Consider the following 22,822-nt stretch of genomic DNA (forward strand, 5'->3'; position numbering starts at 1 on the left):
TTTCAATTTGTATAATCATATTTTTGTAAAATCAAGGGTCAAAGTTGACCTGGAAATTTTAATAAAAAAAATTAAAAGTAAAAAAAAAAATTACCGTCTCAAAGGGCACAATAGGACAAAAACAAAATATTAAAAATGAAATAAAATAATAGCACAAAAATAACATATTAAAAAACGAAATAAAATACTCCAAGAAAAACAAAATAATAAAAACAACTGGCTAGGGCAATAAAAACCGAACTGAAATAATAAAGACCGACAGAAAATAATAGAAAACGAAAAAACAAATGACAAAGATCGTAATTAGAAACTAAATGTACTATTAAAAACGATATAATTTAATAGAAACATAATGGAATAATAAAATACGAAATTGAAATAATAAGGAAAGAAATACAATGATGGAAAACAAAAGGAAATAATAAAAACCTAATAAAATAATGAAGAACAAAAATTTAAAAACAAAATCAAATATTAAAAAAATAAATGAAATAATGGAAAACGAAATAAAATGATTAAAATCGGAATAAAATAATTTCAACACGAAATCAAATATAACTGGAAATAAATAATAAAAAAGCTATTATGAAAGGTTGTATAAAAGCTTATATTCTTAAAAAAAAAAAAAAAAGGAGATTAAAATATTTTGTCTAATAAAATCCTTCTGCATAATAATTGGATTACAATATAGAAATAGTATTAATAGAATTCCATTGCATCCTTACTTTAGAAAAACTGAATAGCCGCCCAGAATAAGGTTGTAACCAGCAAATGCGAAATCCTTCAAAAATGAGGAAAAGCACATAACTTAGTACTGTACATACTTTTAACTTTTTGGAGCAAGGCTGACATTCAGACATGTGTGCTGATTTTAACACGAGTACAAGCATTACACATAGCCCATCATTAACAACTTATTCACGAAAAAGTCAACTTATGAGAAATGAAATATATTATGGTTTATTTAACGACGCTCGCAACTGCAGAGGTTATATCAGCATCGTCGGAATGCCGGAATTTTTATGCCAGAGGAGTTTTTTACATGTCAGTAAATGTACTGACATGAGTCTGTCGCATTTAAACACAATTAAATGCCATCGGCCGGTATCGCACCCGCAACCCCGAGGATAGAAATCCAGCGCTATACCAACTGCGCTACCGAGGGCGACATGAGAAATAAGGGTTACTTCCTTCTTCTCGGCTGCTATTCTATTAAAAACATTGTAGGATTCATTATTTTAACTTGAAATCGTCAATCCTGACAGGACACACTGGGTTCATATACAGCGTGGACTTCATTTCGCCACGATCATTATCTTGAGTATTTTCCAGATCATCTTACTTTGTTACGAATTTCGATCTTTCAGCATCTTGTCATAAAACCTAACACACTCCATGTCACAATTTTGTCTTACAGTTAGCATAGGCTAGCTCTAATTCTTTCAACGCTGCTTGATAGGAATTTCTCTTTTGATCATTTTATCATATTCGTAATAGAAAATACTCCTTCGTACGGATGCTTTTCTTCCTGGCAGACAGAGAATAAACTCTACTACACTACAAAAATTCTGAAAATTCAGGCATTTCTGAATTATTAACGAAATGTGTATCAATTAATACATAAAAGATCACTGAATTTAGGTTATAATTCACCAATATTTAAGCATATTCTAACCTTAAAAGTTGTTATAATAACTTAAGTGCTATTTTTAATAAAATGATTGTACAGGGATATCATTTCATTTTTACTTCAATTTTTATTGTACCTGAGTTTTTTAATGTACTTCACTCTCACCCCTTCTACTAATGAAGTTCAACCGTCCTCCACACAGATCAAAGACCGCATATACAGTCATAGTAGCCTTACCGTCACAGTACGTTCCAAAAATATGTTCGCGTTTTCCAATGACGAAAGAACTTTCAATATTCCATCATTTTCGCACAGGTACTGTCGTCCATTTCTCTACGTCGCATCCCGGTTTTCCCCACCTGCTTCTATTCGCCTCTCTGTAAAGGCTAGTGGCTGGACTGTCTTATTAGCTCTTTTCTGAGAACATTAATTTCTGTTAGGAATTGGAGTCTACGTAATATTATACCCATACAACTGTTTAAAATAACTTAAATAAAAGGGCCTCGTTAAGTAATTAACTGTCACGTGATTTCCCTCCTTTCTTCGATCCTACGACATAACCACTTGGACGGACAGTAGATAGCATGTCTGAGTAATTTTATCTTTTCGGATCGAGCAGAAGTGAAGATTGAATGTACAGTACGTAAGGTACTCTTTTACAGAGTAGGTACAGAATTATTTCAACATGAGTTACTAGTACGAAGGACGAAACTGATAATTGGAATTACACACATTAGAACTGAAGCCTGTATCGAAATGAACGGCCACCATTTTGAAAAATGTGTTTAAATATCCATATTATGATTATTTTTCAATTTAACTTCATTCTCTATATCAGGTGTCTCAAGGCCAACGCATAAAAGTTGTTACAGAGAGCGAGTCTAGATAACATAGTCAGCTGAAGAGATAAGCGCGGTACCCGAAGATAGCCGATCGTTGATTCATGTCACACGCATGAGCGAGCTAAGTTGTAACTGTCGCGGGAGAAATGCCACAAAGCTGCACTTTTGAGTTGTACTGTCACAATAGACGGTTGTTTTCGGAAGGAATTTCTTAAGTAGTTTGCAGTAATAATAATAATAATAATAATAATAATAATAATAATAATAATAATAATAATAATACATTTATTTTCTAATTATATACTATCAATGAGTAAAAAGAAGACATCTGAAGCATGAAGAACCATACATGTTACGTAATTATTTAAGCACAAGGAACCTGCCACTTTACTCCATTATCTCCTGGCCTAGTTGACTCATAAGTGGTGCCTTGTTGGTATCACTTGTGAGGTTCAGACCTGTCTTCGGACAGTTGACCAAACAATAACAATATTTCATTTCTAGGAAAAGTTTTTGGTATCGCTCTTTTTTTGAGTTTATACTATATTTAATAAAATATTTTTAATTGGGTTATTTTACGACGCTGTATCAACATCTAAGTTATTTAGCGTCTGGATGATATGAAGGTGATAATGCCGGTAAAATGGGTCCAGCGCCGAAAGTTACCCAGCATTTACTAGTATTGGGTTGAGGGAAAACCCCGGAAAAAACCTCAACAAGGTAACTTGCCCCAACCGGGATTCGAACCCGGGCCACCTGGTTTCGCGGCCAGACGCGCTGACCGTTACTCCACAGATGTGGACTATTTAATAAAGTAAAATTCAATTAAATAATAATAATAAAATTACAATTAAACTTGTTGGTTATTAAAGTAAGTATTCTTACGTTACGCTAATATTAATATATTAATTACAATAATAGTTAAATAATATATTTCGTAATGTTTTCAATAATTAAAAATGACCTAAACACCTTAGAAATTCACAAGCAATTATTTTAAATTAGAACTATTCAAATCTTAAATCTGGTCTGAAATTCTTTTCTCAAGTCCTTCAGTACATCTTTATATTTGTTACACTGGTCTGGATTCAAATCAGGTAACAATTTTAGATTAATAAAGTGGTAACAGTTACCCACTGAAACTTGCGTCTCCCACAATTTCGCTTTCCCTATGAAAGTTTTTATTTCTTCATACATTTGCGGTAATAAGAACATTCTTTCCTCGGAGATGGACACAATGACTGACTGTTATATCGTAGCGGTTGCAGATGTCTACTCAAACGTCGCGGTCAATGACGTCATCCGGAGATACACGAACTGATCCTGCATCTTGTTCCACTCTTACATTGAAAAAGAGAAAGAGGAGGAAGTGCTCTGAGAAGGCCCTATTGAGACGTCTGCTCTATATTGTACGCTGATGTGCTGTAGACAGTATAATATACACTGCATAATGAATACGTCCACATGGACAGTTCAGTTCGTGAGTATAAAAACACTCATTGTTAATACTTTACTGTATTCTGATTAAACAAAAACCTAATTAAAATTATCAAACTCAAAAGTGTGATATTTCCTATTTTACGTAAATGGATGAACTACTTTTCTTCCCTCCTATAATTAGTAAAGTGATTTGTTTGTATATTACGCCATCGAACTCCAGTCGTGGAAAGGGGTAGCAACCGTTGATCCAAAGGTATAGCCAGGTTAATATCAGAAATGTTAGTAAAAGTAAAATGATGTCCTTGTATTACCGGGACTTTGTAAAATAGCGGTACCATCCCGTTCGACACGGTCTGTACAATAATCATAAAGCTAATTTGGATAGTTCAAATCAGTATTTGAAAATCCACGTCACGTAATGTGAAATTAACTAAAATCTTAAAGTAAATATGTGTTTTAATACACAGTTTTCTACTCTTAATTAGATTAAGCCTATGTGAGAGGGCATCGTCTTCATTTGCATTATGTTTGATCTATTGGCAAGCCCGTTAGGCATTGTAAAATGTGCCAACATTGTTGATTTTCTGTTAACTTCTTATTGCACCCCTGTCGTCCACCAAGCGCTACACAGGGCAAGCAATCACAAACCTGACAGCTGCAATTCTTCATATTCACCAGTTTCGATACCCGGTGAGTTCATCAGCATTGATTAACTCAGGGCTGTACACCGGGAGCGAATCCAAACTCTAAACTGGGACGCTTAATATTGATCCATCACGGCATCAACGCTGCGCGGTGTTCGGTGGGGAAGAAAGGGGTTGAAGAGAAGTCACATGGCTCCCCGTGAGAGAGTAGAATTCGCTCTTGGTGCCCAGATCTGGGTTAATTGAAAGGAAAGTTGTTATAAGCACTGATGAAATCAGCTGCAGTTTACAATGACTCGAAGGAAGTCGGATGTCATTGACAAGCTCTTCTACGAATTAAAAATCATGTCCACTACAATACATTTAATAGATTTTAACACATCAACTTTTTATGCAGAATAGTTATTAAAAGAAAATTTAGTTTATAAAAACTACCACTAGTAGGCGCATAAATAAACTTCAACAATAGTTTGTTAATAAATAATTGGAAATATCATTAGTTGACAATTTCAATTTGCTCTATGTAAGGTGTAATAATAATAATAATAATAATAATAATAATAATAATAATAATAGTCGATATATTATGTCTAATACATTAAATGCCTTACTCCAAGAAGAACCAGGCAACAACTGCGACAAAATCAGCAAAATCCAGTCGATTATCTTTTAGTGAAAGAATTATGATACAAGAAAACTGAAATCCATTATTGAAATGCAAACACTATTGTATATCTGCAAATTAGAAAAAAACTATAAAATAATGAATATAGTGGAACTATAACTATTATGACAATGCAATCTACAGACTATGTCTAAATTTGTTTCATCACACTTAGTCCATGTATTAGGCTTAGAATTATATCTGTATATTAAAGAAAATCCTCACAGTAGCTTAAAACAACGTTTCTAAAACTATGGTCCGCGGACCACCTGTGGTCCTCGAGGTCTGACCTTGTGGTCCTTCGAAAAAGACAGAAGAAAAAATAAAATTCAAACGAATTGCATATCACACTAGCTGCAAATCTCTGAATTTGTAAATGACACATGGCAATCGCCTTTCAATTTTAATCCAAGTACTGACATTTTATGAAATTTATTACCTACCCGTCTATCGACTTCCCACTCTACTCTCAGCAACAAAAGAGGGATTTAAAGCACTATGAACGTGGTGCTTCTCGCCATCATTTCCTGCACATTTGGCGCCGCACCTGTAACCTAGCCAGGGTCCACCCGAATTCATAGCAGAGGACCAAAGTAACTTACTGAATCTTTTCACGTATTTATGACTTTCTTAATAGTTTTTCCGACACCCAGTCTGCACATTGATATGGGAAATGGTGACATGCTGTACGTCGTACACCAAAATAGAACGTGCCAAATTGCATCTTTACTTGTTTCTGCGTTATTTCTTTTTATTTCTGTTTTTTTTTTTTTTTTTTTCAGATAACGATATAAGAAATTTTACACTCCGCCTATTTTAAAATCCGGGCGAATCAGATCCAGAAATTCAAATTACAATACTTTTCTAAATATTTTTTTTCGTGGCCAATCACAAGTAACTTAAAACAGATTCTGCGCATTGTCGATTCGTTTCTTGCCTGTGAGCACTTATTTGTTTGAAATCCTTCTTATGTGGTACACGCTAGTAGTTGTCCATGTCTCTGTTAAACAGTGCCCGTTATACACAATGAAAAACTGGCTTCGATCCGATGTTTGAAAAGAAAGGAGCGTGATGATGCGATTCATTTAGGCAGTGCTAATAGTTCAGAAGCTGTGTGTGAAGAAATATATTAATTATAGTGCCATTAATGAAATATCTAGACGTCCAAATATAGAACTGTGAAAGAATCGGCAAGCTCATCCATCTCATTAATTTGAGTACCAACATTTTTTTTTAGTTAATAAGTTAAAGATTATCCAAACTCTAATAGGCTTGGATTATTTAAAAAAAACGAAAATGAATTTTCTTCTATTAACATAAACTTAATTACTTAATAATAATATACAATTAATTGAATTATAAATTTATTTTAATTAATTAATTCTATTTTAAAATATAAATAAAACGGTATTAAAATATGCTACAAAAATGATAAATTTGCTTTCGAAGGGAACAAGAGTAAGGTGGTCCGCGGAACTGTTCTGAATTAAAAAAGTGGTCCCCACTTCAAAAAGTTTGAGAAACGCTGGTTTAAAATACGACTTCAGCACTGATATTTATACTTACTCTGCAAGGAAACGTGGAGAGTTACAAGACTGGAAAGAAGTGCGCAGGGAATGCTGAAGCTGCCAAGGCAACGAGACTGACGAATCAGGAAACTGGAACCAGAATTCACTGCATCACACAAACAGCTTTTATGGGAACATATTTACACGTACGCTATACTTAAACTGAATAAATTATAAGTGAACGAGATATGATACAGTATATTTCGTGTACAAATCCAGACTGCTTCCTCTTCTGTGTTACTGAAAGCGTGCAACGGTCTGCCGACAAATTACTGATAGCATTGGTTGATCGTTTATTGACAGAATATGAATCTCACAGAAAAAAAAATATAGTAAGTGTGCTATCTTTAATGAACTCAAAAATCTTCAAATATTATCTGAAATGAGAAAACTATCAACTTTGAATGCTTAGGCTACATCTAGGCCTAATCGTGAATAATAGGAAATGAGGCAGATTTGTGGCGTTTGACTGAGCACTCTACAGACCTGGTTTGTAACACGTCACTGTGGTAAAGAGATACGGTAACTACACAAAATGTAAGAAAGAAGGATAATAAAGTTTTCCTTCGAACTATTGTTTCAATAAGGAATGCTAGAATTGCTGCAGGATACATAACTTACCAATATCAACCCCACTTACTATGAAACACAATAAGATGCGTTACAAACACTGGATAGCAAAGAAGCTGGCAAATACTTCAACAGCCAAGCCCGCAATGCAGCAAACAGCTACGGGATTCCCAACCACAGCCCACAACGCAAGGTCACGTGATTGCTCTAGGAGGCTTTGGAGCATGATCAATAAATAAGCCATTAAGTCTGTGACGCGACTGAATCCCTGGCTGGATGAACAGTGAAACATGTCACGGAGATACAAATAAATGTGAAGGAAAGAGGAAAATAAGTGCTAACGGATTTTGATGTAGACTGTGAGTTACGACTATGTACACGGGCCACAGGTTTACCAATTAAATTCTGAAGTGTGGTGAGCATAATGCTTAAAAAACAACGAAACACAATTGTTAGCTAAGAGAGGGACAGATGTCATGAGTCAGTTCGCCTTCATCTGTTCTGGAAATGAGCAGCTTGGGTAGCTAACCATGGAAACAAGAAGTTGCCATCCAGCAAATTGTGATGAAAGCAAACAACATAGATACCGGTACAGACGGAATGACATGCAGATGTCACCTCTGGCAGAGCTGATACACATTTTGTTAAGCAGGTCGTATCACAAACACCAGGACTGGCAATGTCTCTGGCTACTAGAAACATCAATGACTCCTTTCTAGGGAATATTTTCGGATTACCAACCTGTGCTGAGGTTTATTAGAGGCAGTTGAAGAACTCAAATTATTCTTCAAATTCGAAAGACTCAAATTTCATGTCGTTGGGGAGGAAACATCGTAGTGTTCGTATATGGCTCGCTTGTCGCCCTCATTTCTCAGAATGTTTACCTCACAACAGAGAAATATAATTCTGCCCATGTGCCACTTTTCCACACATTCATTAATATTAGATCAATAGCTCCATGGTAACCAGGGAAAACAACACAAACATGGAGCTTTCTACACTTGCTATTGATAATTGTAAATCAATACTATGTGGAAGCCTCGGTCGTGGGTTGGAATCCAGGTTAGAGCATAACACGTTACCGTCAATGTTTATTCTCGACTGCCTTCTGTATGTTAAGCGTAATGTGCATAATCTTCCTACTATTCATAATTATTCAACCCATTGTGAAGCAGCTTGACACTCCACTGACAGCTTGTCAATATTATTATTATTATTATTATTATTATTATTATTATTATTATTATTATTATTATTATTATCATTGTTATTATTATTATCATTATTATTATTATTATCATTATCATTATCATTATCATTATCATTATCATTATTATTATTATTATTATTATTATTATTATTATTATTATTATTATTATGGAAACCATTTGGTTTGATTGATCCTACCCATAAGCAGCTCCCCTGTTGCCTCAGCAAGAATCTTGATAATGGAACTTCCCAAGACCGATAGAGCCCCCTCAACGAGTTCTGCACTTCACGAATTTGGCGTTCGGCATTAGGACATGGATTGTACGGGGCTGTAGTGGCATGTTTAATTCCATTCCATTGTAGGAACATATTAAATGCCATTTAAGTAAATTGTGTGCCATTATCAGTGACTTCTGTTGATTGTAATCCATGTGTGCCTAAAATGCGTCTGAGTGATAGAATAACGGCTTTAGTGTTTGTAGAGTTAAGCCGCACAACTTCCAACCATCTTGAAAAGTCATCCATTAAAACTAGGAAGTTTTGTCCCTGGAACGGCCCAGCCAATCCATTATCAGTCCAATATATAATTTGGATTCTTTTCCCCACGATGAGCCAGTTTGCTTAGGCAGCTTTGGACGTGGCAGCTGACAAACTGCACAGGTTTTAACAATACTCTCAGCTGATGCACCAAAACCAGCCACCAAACATATTAGCTACGACCTAAACTTTTCATATTGAAAATTTCTGGATGGCCGTTATGGAGTAATTTAGTAGCTACACGATTTTGAAGACTGGAGGGGGGGACTACTCTTGAGCCCCATAACAGACAGCCATCTTGTACTGACAGTTCCAAATGTCTACCAATAAATGCATCAAACGATGACTCTAGCTCTGCTCTGGGCCAATCATCTTCTCCTATGGACTCTTGGCACAATGTCATGCTTGGCAGTTCTGTAGCTATATCAGATGATGTTGTTGGGAAAATAGACGGATCTTCCAAGAAAGCAACAATATTCGGAATCGCAGTTGTAGCATCTGGATAGCTACTCAAACCATCAGCAATGCGAAATTGAGTGCCTGGTCTATGTTCGAGTCGATATCATAGCCTATGCATGTAATAAAGACATCAGGGTAGCATTCCAGGCGATACTACATTCATCTCACCTCCTTTTGTTTTGATTGTAGGCTAATTTTCTATATAAACCTATGTATGAGACCTGAAATATATGTGTAGATCCTATAACGGACACCATATCGTCAGCCACCCTTCTCTCTTTACTCCGCTCCTTCGAGCGTAATTTTTCAAATAATTTAGGTTATCATCTTAAATAATGGAAATGTCTTAAAATTGTGTTTAATTAAATATTAGTGTGTTTAATACTGTATCCAATTTTCCCCAAGAAAGTATATTAGAATTTCCTCGCGCGTCAATAAAAAGTTATCGTAAACTGATACAAAAACTATGCAACAGAATGCGCCACTGTTCAACGAGGCGATAGCTAATGCATGCAGGTAACATGATCAGGTTATGTTAAACTCATTGTTTACGCCTTAATTTCACAAAAGCTTAAGACAAGACAACACATACTTATAAATCACAGAAACAACAAGCGTTCACATTCTACGTAGCCTAGATAAAGACAAATGACTACACAGACACCTGGATTCACTGATTTTTCTGCTAACTTGTACCATTATGCTGTGCAAAGCCTGCACACTACTTCTTGCTATAAAAAGTATAAGGTGGCGACACGAATCTCCTAGCAACACTTGCAAATGTTTAACATTATCCAAATTCCCCCCGGGTATTCAAATTATCCCGGTGTACCCTATGGCCTATGGGTAAATTCAGAAAAGCGTATAGAGTGTTAGTTGTGAGAACTGAGCCTGAGGGAAAAAGACTTTTGGGGAGGCCGAGACGTTGATGGGAGGATAATATTAAAATGGACTTGAAGGAGGTCGTGTTCTCTAAAAGCCATTTGTAAGCAAGTACACGCTGTTTGTTGTCGGTGCTTTTATTCTCTACGGAAAGTGTTTCCGTAAATTTTAACGGAATTCTTCTTACTGATTATGCGGCAACTGAACGTCATGAAATTGCACAAGCAGCCCTTGAAAGTAAGTCGTCGTCATTAGCAACATGGTTTAGGCCTCACGACATGTTCCAGCCTCTTATCTGAACATCTTTCGTTGGCCTTCGTCTTCCTCTCTCCGCTTGTGGTCTTATGCAGACGTGGTACGCTACGACTGAAAATAAGGAAGTCACAACCACTGGAAGGAGCTGGTGGAAGGACGGTGTGTTGGGCTGTACAGTGGCGGACAGAATTCTCTAGGCTCTTCTGTAGGTAAGTGTCTCTTAAACAATAAACATGTTCAACACCATTTATAGCATTATCTGTCGTTATAATATTCGTAAATATGGGATGTTTGGTGTCCCAATGGAATTCATATCGAACAAGTTTCTCCAATCTCAAATATTGGCAGAATATCTGCATGGAAATATCATATGTACGTCGGTACATTAAATAATATATATGATATGCGTAAATCACTCCGTGATTTAAGACGGCGCTTATTCCGTCGGATCCCGGCCAACTAGTCACTCATAACGAGTGCACCTCAGCACATATAACTTATGGACATTTATGACGTCGTGCAGAGGGCGGTCACTAGAGGGAAGCCAAGAGTTGGAACTTAAAATGGGACAATTCTGTCCGACACCGGGATGGGTATCCGGTGTGGCTTAGTGGATAAAGCATCAGCACGTAGAGCTGAAAACCCGGGTTCAAATCCCGGTGCCGGAGAAAATTTTTCTCTGTTCCATTACTCTTTCATCGTATGATGACGTAGAATATCTGCATGGAAATAACATATGCACTTCCGTACATTAAAATAATATATACTAGAGGCAAGAGATCAAATGCACTTCCAATGAAAAGATGGGCTGAGAACTTTTGTAGACCATAACAGTTCTTCTGGAACTATAAGCTCATGATGATGATGATGATTATAATCATTTTGTATAAATTTACTTCTTGAATAAGCCAGACTATGCTATTAAATTTTCTCTGTGTTGGTCGCAGCTTCTCCAGTAGGCCTAATTATCAACTGGCATGGCTTAATTATCAACTGGCATGGCCTAATTATCAACTGGCATGGCCTAATTATCAACTGGCATGGCCTAATTATGAACTGGCATGGCCTAAGTATCAACTGGCATGGCCTAAGTATCAACTGGCATGGCCTAATTATCAACTGGAATGCTCTAATTATCAACTGGCATGGCCTAAGTATCAACTGGCATGGCCTAATTATCAACTGGAATGGTCTAATTATCAACTGGCATGGCCTAATTATCAACTGGCATGGCCTAATTATGAACTGGCATGGCCTAATTATCAACTGGCATGGCCTAATTATCAACTGGCATGGCCTAATTATCAACTGGCATGGCCTAGGTATCAACTGGCATGGCCTAAGTATCAACTGGCATGGCCTAATTATCAACTGGCATGGCCTAATTATCAACTGGCATGGCCTAGGTATCAACTGGCATGGCCTAAGTATCAACTGGCATGGCCTAATTATCAACTGGAATGGTCTAATTATCAACTGGCATGGCCTAAGTATCAACTGACATGGCCTAATTATCAACTGGCATGGCCTAATTATCAACTGGCATGGCCTAATTATCAACTGGCATGGCCTAAGTATCAACTGGCATGGCCTAAGTATCAACTGGCATGGCTTAATTATCAACTGGCATGACCTAATCATCAACTGGCATGGCCTAATTATCAACTGGCATGGCCTAATTATCAACTGGCATGGCCTAATTATCAACTGGCATGGCCTAATTATCAACTGGCATGGCCTAATTATCAACTGGCATGGCCTAAGTATCAACTGGCATGACCTAAGTATCAACTGGCATGGCCTAATTATCAACTGGCATGGTCTAATTATCAACTGGCATGGCCTAATTATCAACTGGCATGGCCTAATTATCAACTGGCATGGTCTAATTATCAACGGGCATGGCCTAATTATCAACTGGCATGGTCTAATTATCAACTGGCATGACCTAAGTATCAACTGGCATGACCTAATTATCAACTGGCATGGTTTAATTATCAACTGGCATGGCCTAATTATCAACTGGCATGGCCTAATTATCAACTGGCATGGCCTAAGTATCAACTGGCATGGCCTAAGTATCAACTGGCATGGCCTAATTATCAACTGGCATGGCCTAAGTATCAAGTGGCATGTCCTAATTATCAACTGGCATGGCCTAATTATCAACTGGCATGGCCTAATTATCAACTGGCATGGCCTAAGTATCAACTGGCATGGCCTAAGTATCAACTGGCATGGCCTAATTATCAACTGGCATGACCTAATTATCAACTGGCATGGCCTAATTATCAACTGGCATGGCCTAATTATCAACTGGCATGGCCTAATTATCAACTGGCATGGCCCAATTATCAACTGGCATGACCTAAGTATCAACTGGCATGACCTAAGTATCAACTGGCATGGCCTAATTATCAACTGGCATGGTCTAAGTATCAACTGGCATGGCCTAAGTATCAACTGGCATGGCCTAAGTATCAACTGGCATGGCCAAATTATCAACTGGCATGGCCTAATTATCAAGTGGCATGGCCTAAGTATCAACTGGATGGCCTAATTATCAACTGACATGGCCTAATTATCAACTGGCATGGCCTAATTATCAACTGGCATGGCCTAAGTATCAACTGGATGGCCTAATTATCAACTGGCATGGCCTAATTATCAACTGGCATGGCCTAATTATCAACTGACATGGCCTAATTATCAACTGGCATGGCCTAAGTATCAACTGGCATGGCCTAAGTATCAACTGGATGGCCTAATTATCAACTGACATGGCCTAATTATCAACTGGCATGGCCTAATTATCAACTGGTATGGCCTAAGTATCAACTGGCATGGCCTAATTATCAACTGACATGGCCTAATTATCAACTGGCATGGCCTAATTATCAACTGGCATGGCCTAAGTATCAACTGGCATGGCCTAATTATCAACTGGCATGGCCTAAGTATCAACTGGCATGGCCTAAGTATCAACTGGCATGGCCTAATTATCAACTGGCATGGCCTAATTATCAACTGGCATGGCCTAATTATCAACTGGCATGGCCTAATTATCAACTGGCATTCGTATTAATTTCGTATAAAGTTGGATCATTTCTGTAATAATTTGTATGGTTGTGATTGGTGTTGATTTTACTGCTCCAGTGACTATCTAATGCAAATACAAGTGCAATTTTAAAAATTGAAAATAAGGTTCCTTCATCAATAAAACTGTGTGATCATTTATTCGCACCTACGTCATATTAACAGCAAGTGCGTGTAAATTACGCGTCGTAAAAGTAGGATAAGGAGTTAACTAGATGTGTAGTCTATGTGGATACATGAAACATACTGTTAAGTGGGGCAAACTTAACCATAAAACAAAAAAGAAATAAATAAAGTATGATATCAGCGCTATAGGTTTGCAAGTAAATCCCGAAAAGACAAAGTATATGATTATGTCTCGTGACCAGAATATTGTACGAAATGGAAATATAAACATTGGAAATTTATCTTTTGAAGAGGTGGAGAAGTTCAAATATCTTGGAGCAACAGTAACAAATATAAATGACATTCGGGAGGAAATTAAACGCGGAATAAATATGGGAAATGCCTGTTATTATTTGGTTGAGAAGCTTTTATCATTCAGTCTGCTGTCAAAAAATCTGAAAGTTAGAATTTATAAAACAGTTATATTACCGGTTGTTCTTTATGGTTGTGAAACCTGGACTCTCACTTTGACAGAGGAACATAGGTTAAGGGTGTTTGAGAATAAGGTGCTTAGGAAAATATTTGGGGCTAAGAGGGATGAAGTTACAGGAGAATGGAGAAAGTTACACAACACAGAACTGCACGCATTGTATTCTTCACCTGACATAATTAGGAACATTAAATCCAGACGTTTGAGATGGGCAGGGCATGTAGCACGTATGGGCGAATCCAGAAATGCATATACAGTGCTAGTTGGGAGGCCGGAGGGAAAAAGACCTTTAGGGAGGCCGAGACGTAGATGGGAAGATAATATTAAAATGGATTTGAGGGAGGTGGGTATGATGATAGAGAATAGATTAATCTTGCTCAGGATAGGGACCAATGGCGGGCTTATGTGAGGGCGGCAATGAACCTCCGGGTTCCTTAAAAGCCAGTAAGTAAGTAATACAGTGGCGCCAATGCGTGGAAAATGGTTTTACTTTTTGGAGTTTTACTTTCTCGTGTTTTTAGTCACAAAATCTCTCTGACCGAAGACAAGAAAATTTTTCTCCTTGCTACCCACCGCCCACACCAACCAGAAGTACGCGTATTCATTGAAGAGAAAACAGCTTGACAAGAGCAGTCCGCTGTGGAAATGTGACCAGCCCTTGTTGCCACATTGCTGCAAGTGCCAGTCCTGATCGGACAGGGGCCTGTTTCTCAAAAATACTTGTTTAGTATTTCACCAGTTACTAGTTACCAGAGTATATTTCACCAGCTCTAGTAGATTCTGTTTCTCAAACTATTTCACCAGTCTAGTAACTTGTGGCAATTTTTTACTAGTCACATGATTTTTTTTCACTAGTCAGCTGATTGAGTTCATTTGTTTATAGTCATTGGTAGGTATTGCTATTTGAGGTTAGAAGGCTAAGTTGTTTTGTGTTTTGGTTTTTATTTCTCTCTTCGGTTGAAATTCCATCAATTGAAAGCAAATTAACTATACTAAATATTATTAATGAATCAAAGGATACACTATTCAGGCTTTTTCAAGCATAATAACAAAAAAATTATAAAGTAAACGAATGGACAAAAAATGTTGTAATGTGTGAGGCTGTGCGACTGATACCTCAGAACAAAGATTATGCATACATTAGGGACACTTACTGGCCCAACACTAAGAAAGCAGCTTTGATAAGTAGGAATTCAAGTTCACAGTTACTATCATAATATGAACATATTATGTAGCTAGTGGGTCTACTGCCGACACGAATGCAGCTTATGACTTGATGAAGAATTCGCTATTTTTTTTTTTTCAATTTTACATTTGATCTAATTCGTAAATTAGTGTCGTTTTATATTTAATTTGTAGGTTAAAGTTGACAATGCCGGAAGAACTGGCTGTGGAGGAGGAAAGCCAGCAAAAATTACTGCAGTTGATGAATTGGTATTAGATTATTAGGAAAAAATTCTGCATGTGTTGTTGGTCTAGGACAAAAACACTAGATGGCATTGGAAAATAATCAACATCCCAATTTGTAGAGCAATTTGTATTTGAAGCTTTGCTGATAATGCATGACTTCCATTTGTGTGTCTTGTTATGGCACGTTCCACTATATTTAACAACTCTCCAAGCTTTTCAGCACTTTATCTAAACTGTTCATTATATTTAAACAGTGCTAGCTCTTCTCACAACTACTTCATCACTTCAATCGGAATCACTAAACCACATAATATATTTAAAAAATATAAATACAATATTTTGTTTTAATTATCTGAGAATGGTTGTCTCTGGTAACTGATAATATAGAAATCACCAGTCTTTAGAGTCTTGTAGGAATATTCCTGTTAAATACTAGTATAATCAACTAGATTAGCATTTTGAGAAACAAAATCACTTGTGAAATGGTGAAATCGACTAATATTACTAGTCTCTGAACTGGTAACTACTACTTTACCCTTGTAGTTTCCAGAAACACAGACTTGTGAAAAAACTAATATTACTACTGTACAGACTGGTATTACTAGTCCACGAGTTTTGAGAAACAGGCCCCAGCAATAACATTAGGCAGGGAATGGAAAAATGCAAAACTACGAGCATAACCTAGACAATTCCACTTACAGTTGGGAGGGCACGTGATCATGTGACCTTACATGAAGCCATTACTGAGTGTAAGGTGGATTTATCAATAACCAGTGCTACCAACATAATGTGAATAGTAAGAATTCCAGCCTGCCAATCTATATGATCAATTCCTATGTCGCTATAATATGTGATTATGAAGAAGAAGCTGTTGTTACACAGTCAGAATTTACCTGTGTGAATTGAAAAGGAAGTTATGTTAACACTAAGCGAAACGAAGAACGGTGCTACCAACAGTCACGGAGTTCTGGTCAATTTCGAACACAATCGTTCACAGACATTGTACACGGAGAGAAAAGTGAAGAAGTTCGAACCAAAAACCACTTGGCTGAAAACGAGAATGAGTAGTGATGCAGCCCTGCTTCTGAGGAGTTATATAGTGCCTTATCTACCGGTTAACAAACAGCCAGATAAAGCTGTCAGACAGCTTACACAAGCAAGGAAGAGTGGATCATACAAGTGGCGCTTGAAGACAGCCAATAGGACAAAGGGTTATGAATAAATAAAGTTGTAATGTAGCCCTAATGATAGGATAACGCAATGACTTTCATTTTAAAATAAATATTAATAAGATATCAGTTCAGATAAATCACGGGATTTGTATCGCAGGTCAAGAGCTTGTTATCGTGTCCAGAGGCTGCACAACAATCCACTCACCGTGTGATAAAGATTCTGTCTTTTTAATTACTTGTCTGTCTGTCTGTCTTTCTCGTCCATCCAGCTGTTTGCGTCCTTGTCTATAGTCCTACAGTTGTAATCTGTGATAACTTGTAGCTATTATCGCCGCGCTCTCATGCTTACCATGTCGGCATCATAAGATAACGAGCGGTGTCCTTTTGAAACATAATTTTTCCGACCGATTGTTGCTCTGTAGGTTTCACTCTAAGCGTCACGTTGTCACATCTACTTCCTCGATAAGAATAAGCACTAGTTTGTTATATTGTTAAATGGCTATTATTGTTATTGTTATTATTATTATTATTATTATTATTATTATTATTATTATTATTATTATTATTCCGTGTATTGCGGGTCCCTATCACCACGGCATGGCGCGTCCTCAGGTTGCGGATAGAGGAGACGGCCTCCAGATATGGAGGGTAGCTGCGAATATATTGAATAAGCAGTCGCTGATAGCCCTCATAGGTGTCATTTAATAATGGAAGCAGCTTATTGGTTGCAATATTGAAATTGAGGCGAGTGATTGGAGCGGCGACATAAGAAATTAAAAACAATAACGCAATTAAATTTCAAAGACCTGCCGAATGTTAACCATGAGAGCGCGGGGATATTTCCATATATACAGGGTTAGTTAAAAGTTTCGCACCACCTAAATAACTTATGAAGCATACGGTTCAGTGACATGAAACTTGGTATGTGGGTATAACCATATACTAGGAACTCAATAATGGTATTACCGAGTTTTTTCTACTTCCGGTTTAACCGGAAGTAATTCCAACTCTCTTATTTTAAATGGAACACCCAATATATTATTTTACTTTTGAATAGTACTCATTAAGAGCTTTTCAAAACGTACCCACACTTGATACTTCTGTACAAATTCAATGTTTCTAAATAAAAATGGAATTGTTACAAGATATTCCTTAAAGCCTGGTTAAGTCATTCCTTAATTGATTTCTATGATCGAGTGACACATTGTAAAGCAGCTGAGGGCTACCAATTTGAACACATATTCTAGAAGGTGAGCTAGCTTTGTTTTGTTTTTGATAAGGAAGGATTATTTCATTATTTTAATATTCTAGCTGTGAATGTCGAGTTCGTGCAGAAACATTGATGCCTACAGAAATGCTTTTCTTCTGATAGGCTTATTGCGAAAAAATATAGGAATAAAAATGGCCGTAGTATTGATGTACATGTGAGCAGCAGGAACACTAGCGGCAGCCAGTGGCGTATCAAGGTCATCAAGGCAACTAACTTACTGTGCTTGAAATAGTCTAGTTGAGATACTGAACGATCAGTGGCGTATCACAATCACACAATAATAACAATAATTCTGTATAAGTCTTACACGGACAGTGATACAAACATCAACAATTTTTTATATTTTTATTTGGACAATGTGTACAGCAATTTGAACAATAATTATAAAGACAATCGAATGTTGATGATGGTAATAATAATAATAATAATAATAATAATAATAATAATAATAATAATAATAATCGTCAGTGGCGTATCAAGCTCCAATCACAACAAAGCCACACAACACGAAAGTAACGACAGCCTAGAGCAATGAAGTAACAGCATTACACGCAGAGCAGTGATGAAAACACAACACATTCCCGCTGGTTACTGTGCTATAATGGTATAGCTGTCATGTTGTCAGCACTGCGCCTGCTCACTCCTGTAGCATGGCCTCCACTTTTGTGAAAATCTGACGGGCTATGTCCAGGGCTGTCCGACCCTCCTTATTCCTCGCCCCCCGCTCTGCGCCATGCTGCAACAGCAGCTGCACCACTGGGGCGTGGCCAGTACGTGCTGCACAGTGCAGTGCAGTCCACTGGTTTGCATCAGCAGGCTCGTTGGGCCGCGCCCCAGCTGCCAGCAGCAGCTCACACACTGCACGATGCCCATTGTATGCAGCCCCATGCAGAGCAATGCCGCCAGATAGTCCTCCCTTCATATTCGGCCGCGCCCCGGCAGCCAGCAGCGCCCTGCACGCATCCTGGCGTCCTTCACGTGCAGCCAGCCACAAGGGCGTGCGGCCATCATGATCCTCGGCGTTCACCAGGCTGCCTGCATCCAGGAGCAGCTGCACCCTGTGTGTGTCCCCCCGCTCCGCTGCCCGGTGTAGCTCAGTCCTGCCTTCGCTGTCCTTCTGCTGTAGGTTGGGCCTGACCTCAGCCGCAGCTCTGAGCTCCTGCAGCAGACAAAACAATCTGGTCAGAGGAAGCTCAGTCAGCTAGGTGACAGTTCACTAGGCTGAGTGAAGCTGATGGCAGTAGTAGTGACAGTAGCCACAACTACAGTAAACAGTAGTAGTGACAGTAGCATAATTACAGTAATGTCAGTAGTAATGACAATATTCATAACTACAGTAATGTCAGTATGTGTGGCAGTAGGCATAACTACAGAAATGTCAATAGTAGCGACAGTAACCATAACTACAGCAATGACAACATTAGTGACAGTAGGTATAACAACAGTAATGTCAGTAGTAGTGCCAGTAGCCATAACTATAGTAATATCAGTAGTATCGACAGTAGACATAATTACATTGATGTCAGTATTAGTGTCAGTAGCCATAAATACACCAATGTCAATAGTAGTGACAGTAGCCATAACTAAAGTAATGTCAGTAGTAGTGACAGTAGGCATAACTACAGTAATGTCACTAGTAGCGACAGTAGCCAGAACTACAGTAATGTCAGTAGTACACAGTAGCCATAACTACAGCAATGTCAGTAGTAGTGACAGTAGGCATAATTCCAGTAATGTCTGCGGTAGCGACAGTAGCTATAACTACAGAAATATCACTAGTAGCGATACTAGCCATAACTACAATAATGTCAGTAGTAGTGACAGTATCCATAACTACAGTAATGTCAGTAGTAGTAACCGTATCCATAACTACAGTAATGTCAGTAGTAGAGACAGTAGCCATAAGTACAGCAATGTCAGTACTATTAGTAGTTATAGCAGTAGTAGTAGCAGTAATAAAGTGGTGGTAGTAGTTCTAGTCTGAAAACTGAAATTAAATTTGCTCTCCAACTGCAGCTTGCATGTCATCTGCCACCTTCTTCAGTTCCTCGCCTTTTAGGCTCTACCTGCAGTTCTTTTCGTAGGATTCGCAGTTCCTTCTCCTTACTCTATAATTAAAAACAAATCTGGTTGAGAAAAAACTCAAATGCCGATAACTTGATTAGAAACATGACTATTTTGATGATGATGATGATGATTATGATGATTATGATGATGATGATTTTGTGATAATAATAATAATAATAATAATAATAATAATAATAATAATAATAATACTTTTTATTGTAACTATTTTTATTTTGATCATTATTAAAATTTGAAATGACTAAATAGAGCTGGTAAACTCCCTCGTAACTGTAACCATGGTAACGGGTCACACTTACTTCTTCCATCTGGCGCCTCATTTCTCGCACAGACTCCAGTTTTTGTCGGAGCTTCCCCAGGTGTTGCTGGTAACTCTGTAATATAAGCAATTCTGGTTTAGAGAAAGCTCAGCTAGTTAGGTGATAGTCTGACTTGAAGCAACAGGTTTCATGAAGGAATCAAGCTGATGGCCGGTATACAGCATCAGGAAATGAGACAACAGCTACCTACGAATAAAGGCTTTAAAGTAAAACCTCTCATCCTGCATATAATTTTCTCTAAAAAGTTTCATCACAAGCTCGGAGAACATAAGTTATCCTTTGTATTTCAAGGAACTACCCTTGGAGGACCCAGTTATACAGGACAAGGACAACACATCATGCCACACGTGTGTCTTATCAAATGTGGTTTGTAGACAGCTGCCTGTATCACCGCTCATGCCTGCACTGAAGGCAGATGTATTCACCAGTTGTTCAGAGATTCAGTCCCTGAAGTCCTGACATCCCATTACTTTGGAAGCTGCTAGTAAAATCAACCGGCTTATCGCTTTGACTGAGCATTAATATTGGACACGTTCAACTTTCATTGCCTGTATTTTACTCAGTGGGAATTCAAAATAAGACGCTAGTGAAATAAATAAGCAGCTTCATTAGAAAATATAGCCAGCAAATTGGCCGGCGAATAACGAAGCTTGTTCAAGGCAAATACAAAAAGCACATATAAATCACACTTTAGCTATCCCCTCACCTAACCCACTCAAACCTCTTCACTGTCCTCGGCCTCCTGTCACTTAGCTATCGCCATCTTCGTCTTTCAGATATTGCCAGTACGCTTACTGTCACTACATTGCGATATACAGGGACATCATTTTATTTTTACTTCAATTTTTATTGTACCTGAATTTTTTAATATACTTCACTCTCACCCCCTCTACTAGTAAACTTCCAATGGTTCTCCACACAGAACAGAGGACGCGTGTGCAGTACTGAGTTACTGAGTATAGTACGTTCCAGAAATATGTTCGCGTTTTCCAGTGACGAAAGAGCTTTCAATATTGAATTTTATTTTCGCACACGTACTGTCGTCCGTTTGCCTACGTCGCATCCCGGTTTCCCCCACCTGCTTCTGTTCGCCTCTCTGTAAAGTCTAGTAGCTCGGCTGTCTTAGCTCTTTTCTGAAAACATTAATTTCTGTTAGGAATTGAACGTCTACGTAATATTATACAACTGTTTAAAATAACTTAAACAGACGGGCCTCGTTAAGTAATTAACTGTCACGTGATTCCCCCTCCTTTCTACGATCCTGCGACAAAACCACTTGGACGGACAGTAGATAGCATGTCTGAGTAATTTTATCTTTTCGGATCGGGCAGAAGTGAAGATTGAATTTACAGTACGTAAGGTACTCTTTTATAGAGTAGGTACAGAATTATTTCAACATGAGTTACTAGTACGAAGGACGAAACTGGTAACTGGAATTAGGTACAATAGTCTATAGTGCGATAATATGCACAAAAGAACTGAAGCCTGTATCGAAATGAATGGCCACCATTTTCAAAAATGTGTTTAAATATCCATATTACGATTATTTTTCAATTTAACTTCATTCTCTATATTGTACGCTAATGTGCTGTAGACAGTATAATATATACTGCATAATGAATACGTCCGAATGGATAGCTCAATTCGTTAGTAAAAACACTAAGTGTTAATACAGTACTGTATTTTGATTAAACAAAAACCTAATGAAAATTATCCAACTCAAAATCGCGATAATTCCTAGTTTACGTAAATGGATGAACTACTTTTCTTCCCTCCTATACCTAGTAGAGTGATTTCTATTTTACGCCAGTATCATCGAACTCCAGTCTTAGAAGGGGGAACAAGCAGTGGTTCCGGTTGTAGACCTTAATCCAAGGATATAGCCAGGTTAATATTAAAAATGTTAGTAAAAATAAAATGGTGTCCCTGTATAATGGAGTACCCATATTTATCATTCAATTAAGTGCCCATTTGAACACACCTTAGCGTCTGCATGTCTGCCTATTTTAAAGTTTTTCGTGCTTACTGGTCCGATCTTCACTGTACCCTCAACTGTCCAATTACTGTATCTGTAACCATGGTAACAGCTCATCACTTACATTTTCCTGCTGGAGCCGCAACTGGTGCTCTCTTTCATATTTCTGCCTCAGTTCTACTTTCTCCTGTAACCACAA

At 37.7% G+C, this 22,822-nt stretch overlaps 1 protein-coding gene across 1 annotated transcript in view; it reads right to left on the reverse strand.

Annotated features, from left to right (window-relative positions):
- Positions 1-18,571: 18,571 nt before the first annotated feature.
- LOC138695351 (serine/threonine-protein phosphatase 6 regulatory ankyrin repeat subunit C-like) overlaps positions 18,572-22,822 on the reverse strand; it is a 38,192-nt gene continuing 33,941 nt past the window's right edge. Inside the window, exons 6-8 of the mRNA XM_069819772.1 lie at positions 22,748-22,810; positions 20,628-20,702; positions 18,572-19,402 (exon numbers count right to left, since the gene is read on the reverse strand). Of these exons, the coding sequence (XP_069675873.1) occupies positions 18,881-19,402; positions 20,628-20,702; positions 22,748-22,810 (660 nt within the window). The 3' untranslated portion in view covers positions 18,572-18,880. The remainder of the gene's footprint in view (positions 19,403-20,627; positions 20,703-22,747; positions 22,811-22,822) is intronic.

The sequence above is a fragment of the Periplaneta americana genome, chromosome 2 (assembly GCF_040183065.1).
Source record: "Periplaneta americana isolate PAMFEO1 chromosome 2, P.americana_PAMFEO1_priV1, whole genome shotgun sequence".
NCBI lineage: Eukaryota > Metazoa > Arthropoda > Insecta > Blattodea > Blattidae > Periplaneta > Periplaneta americana.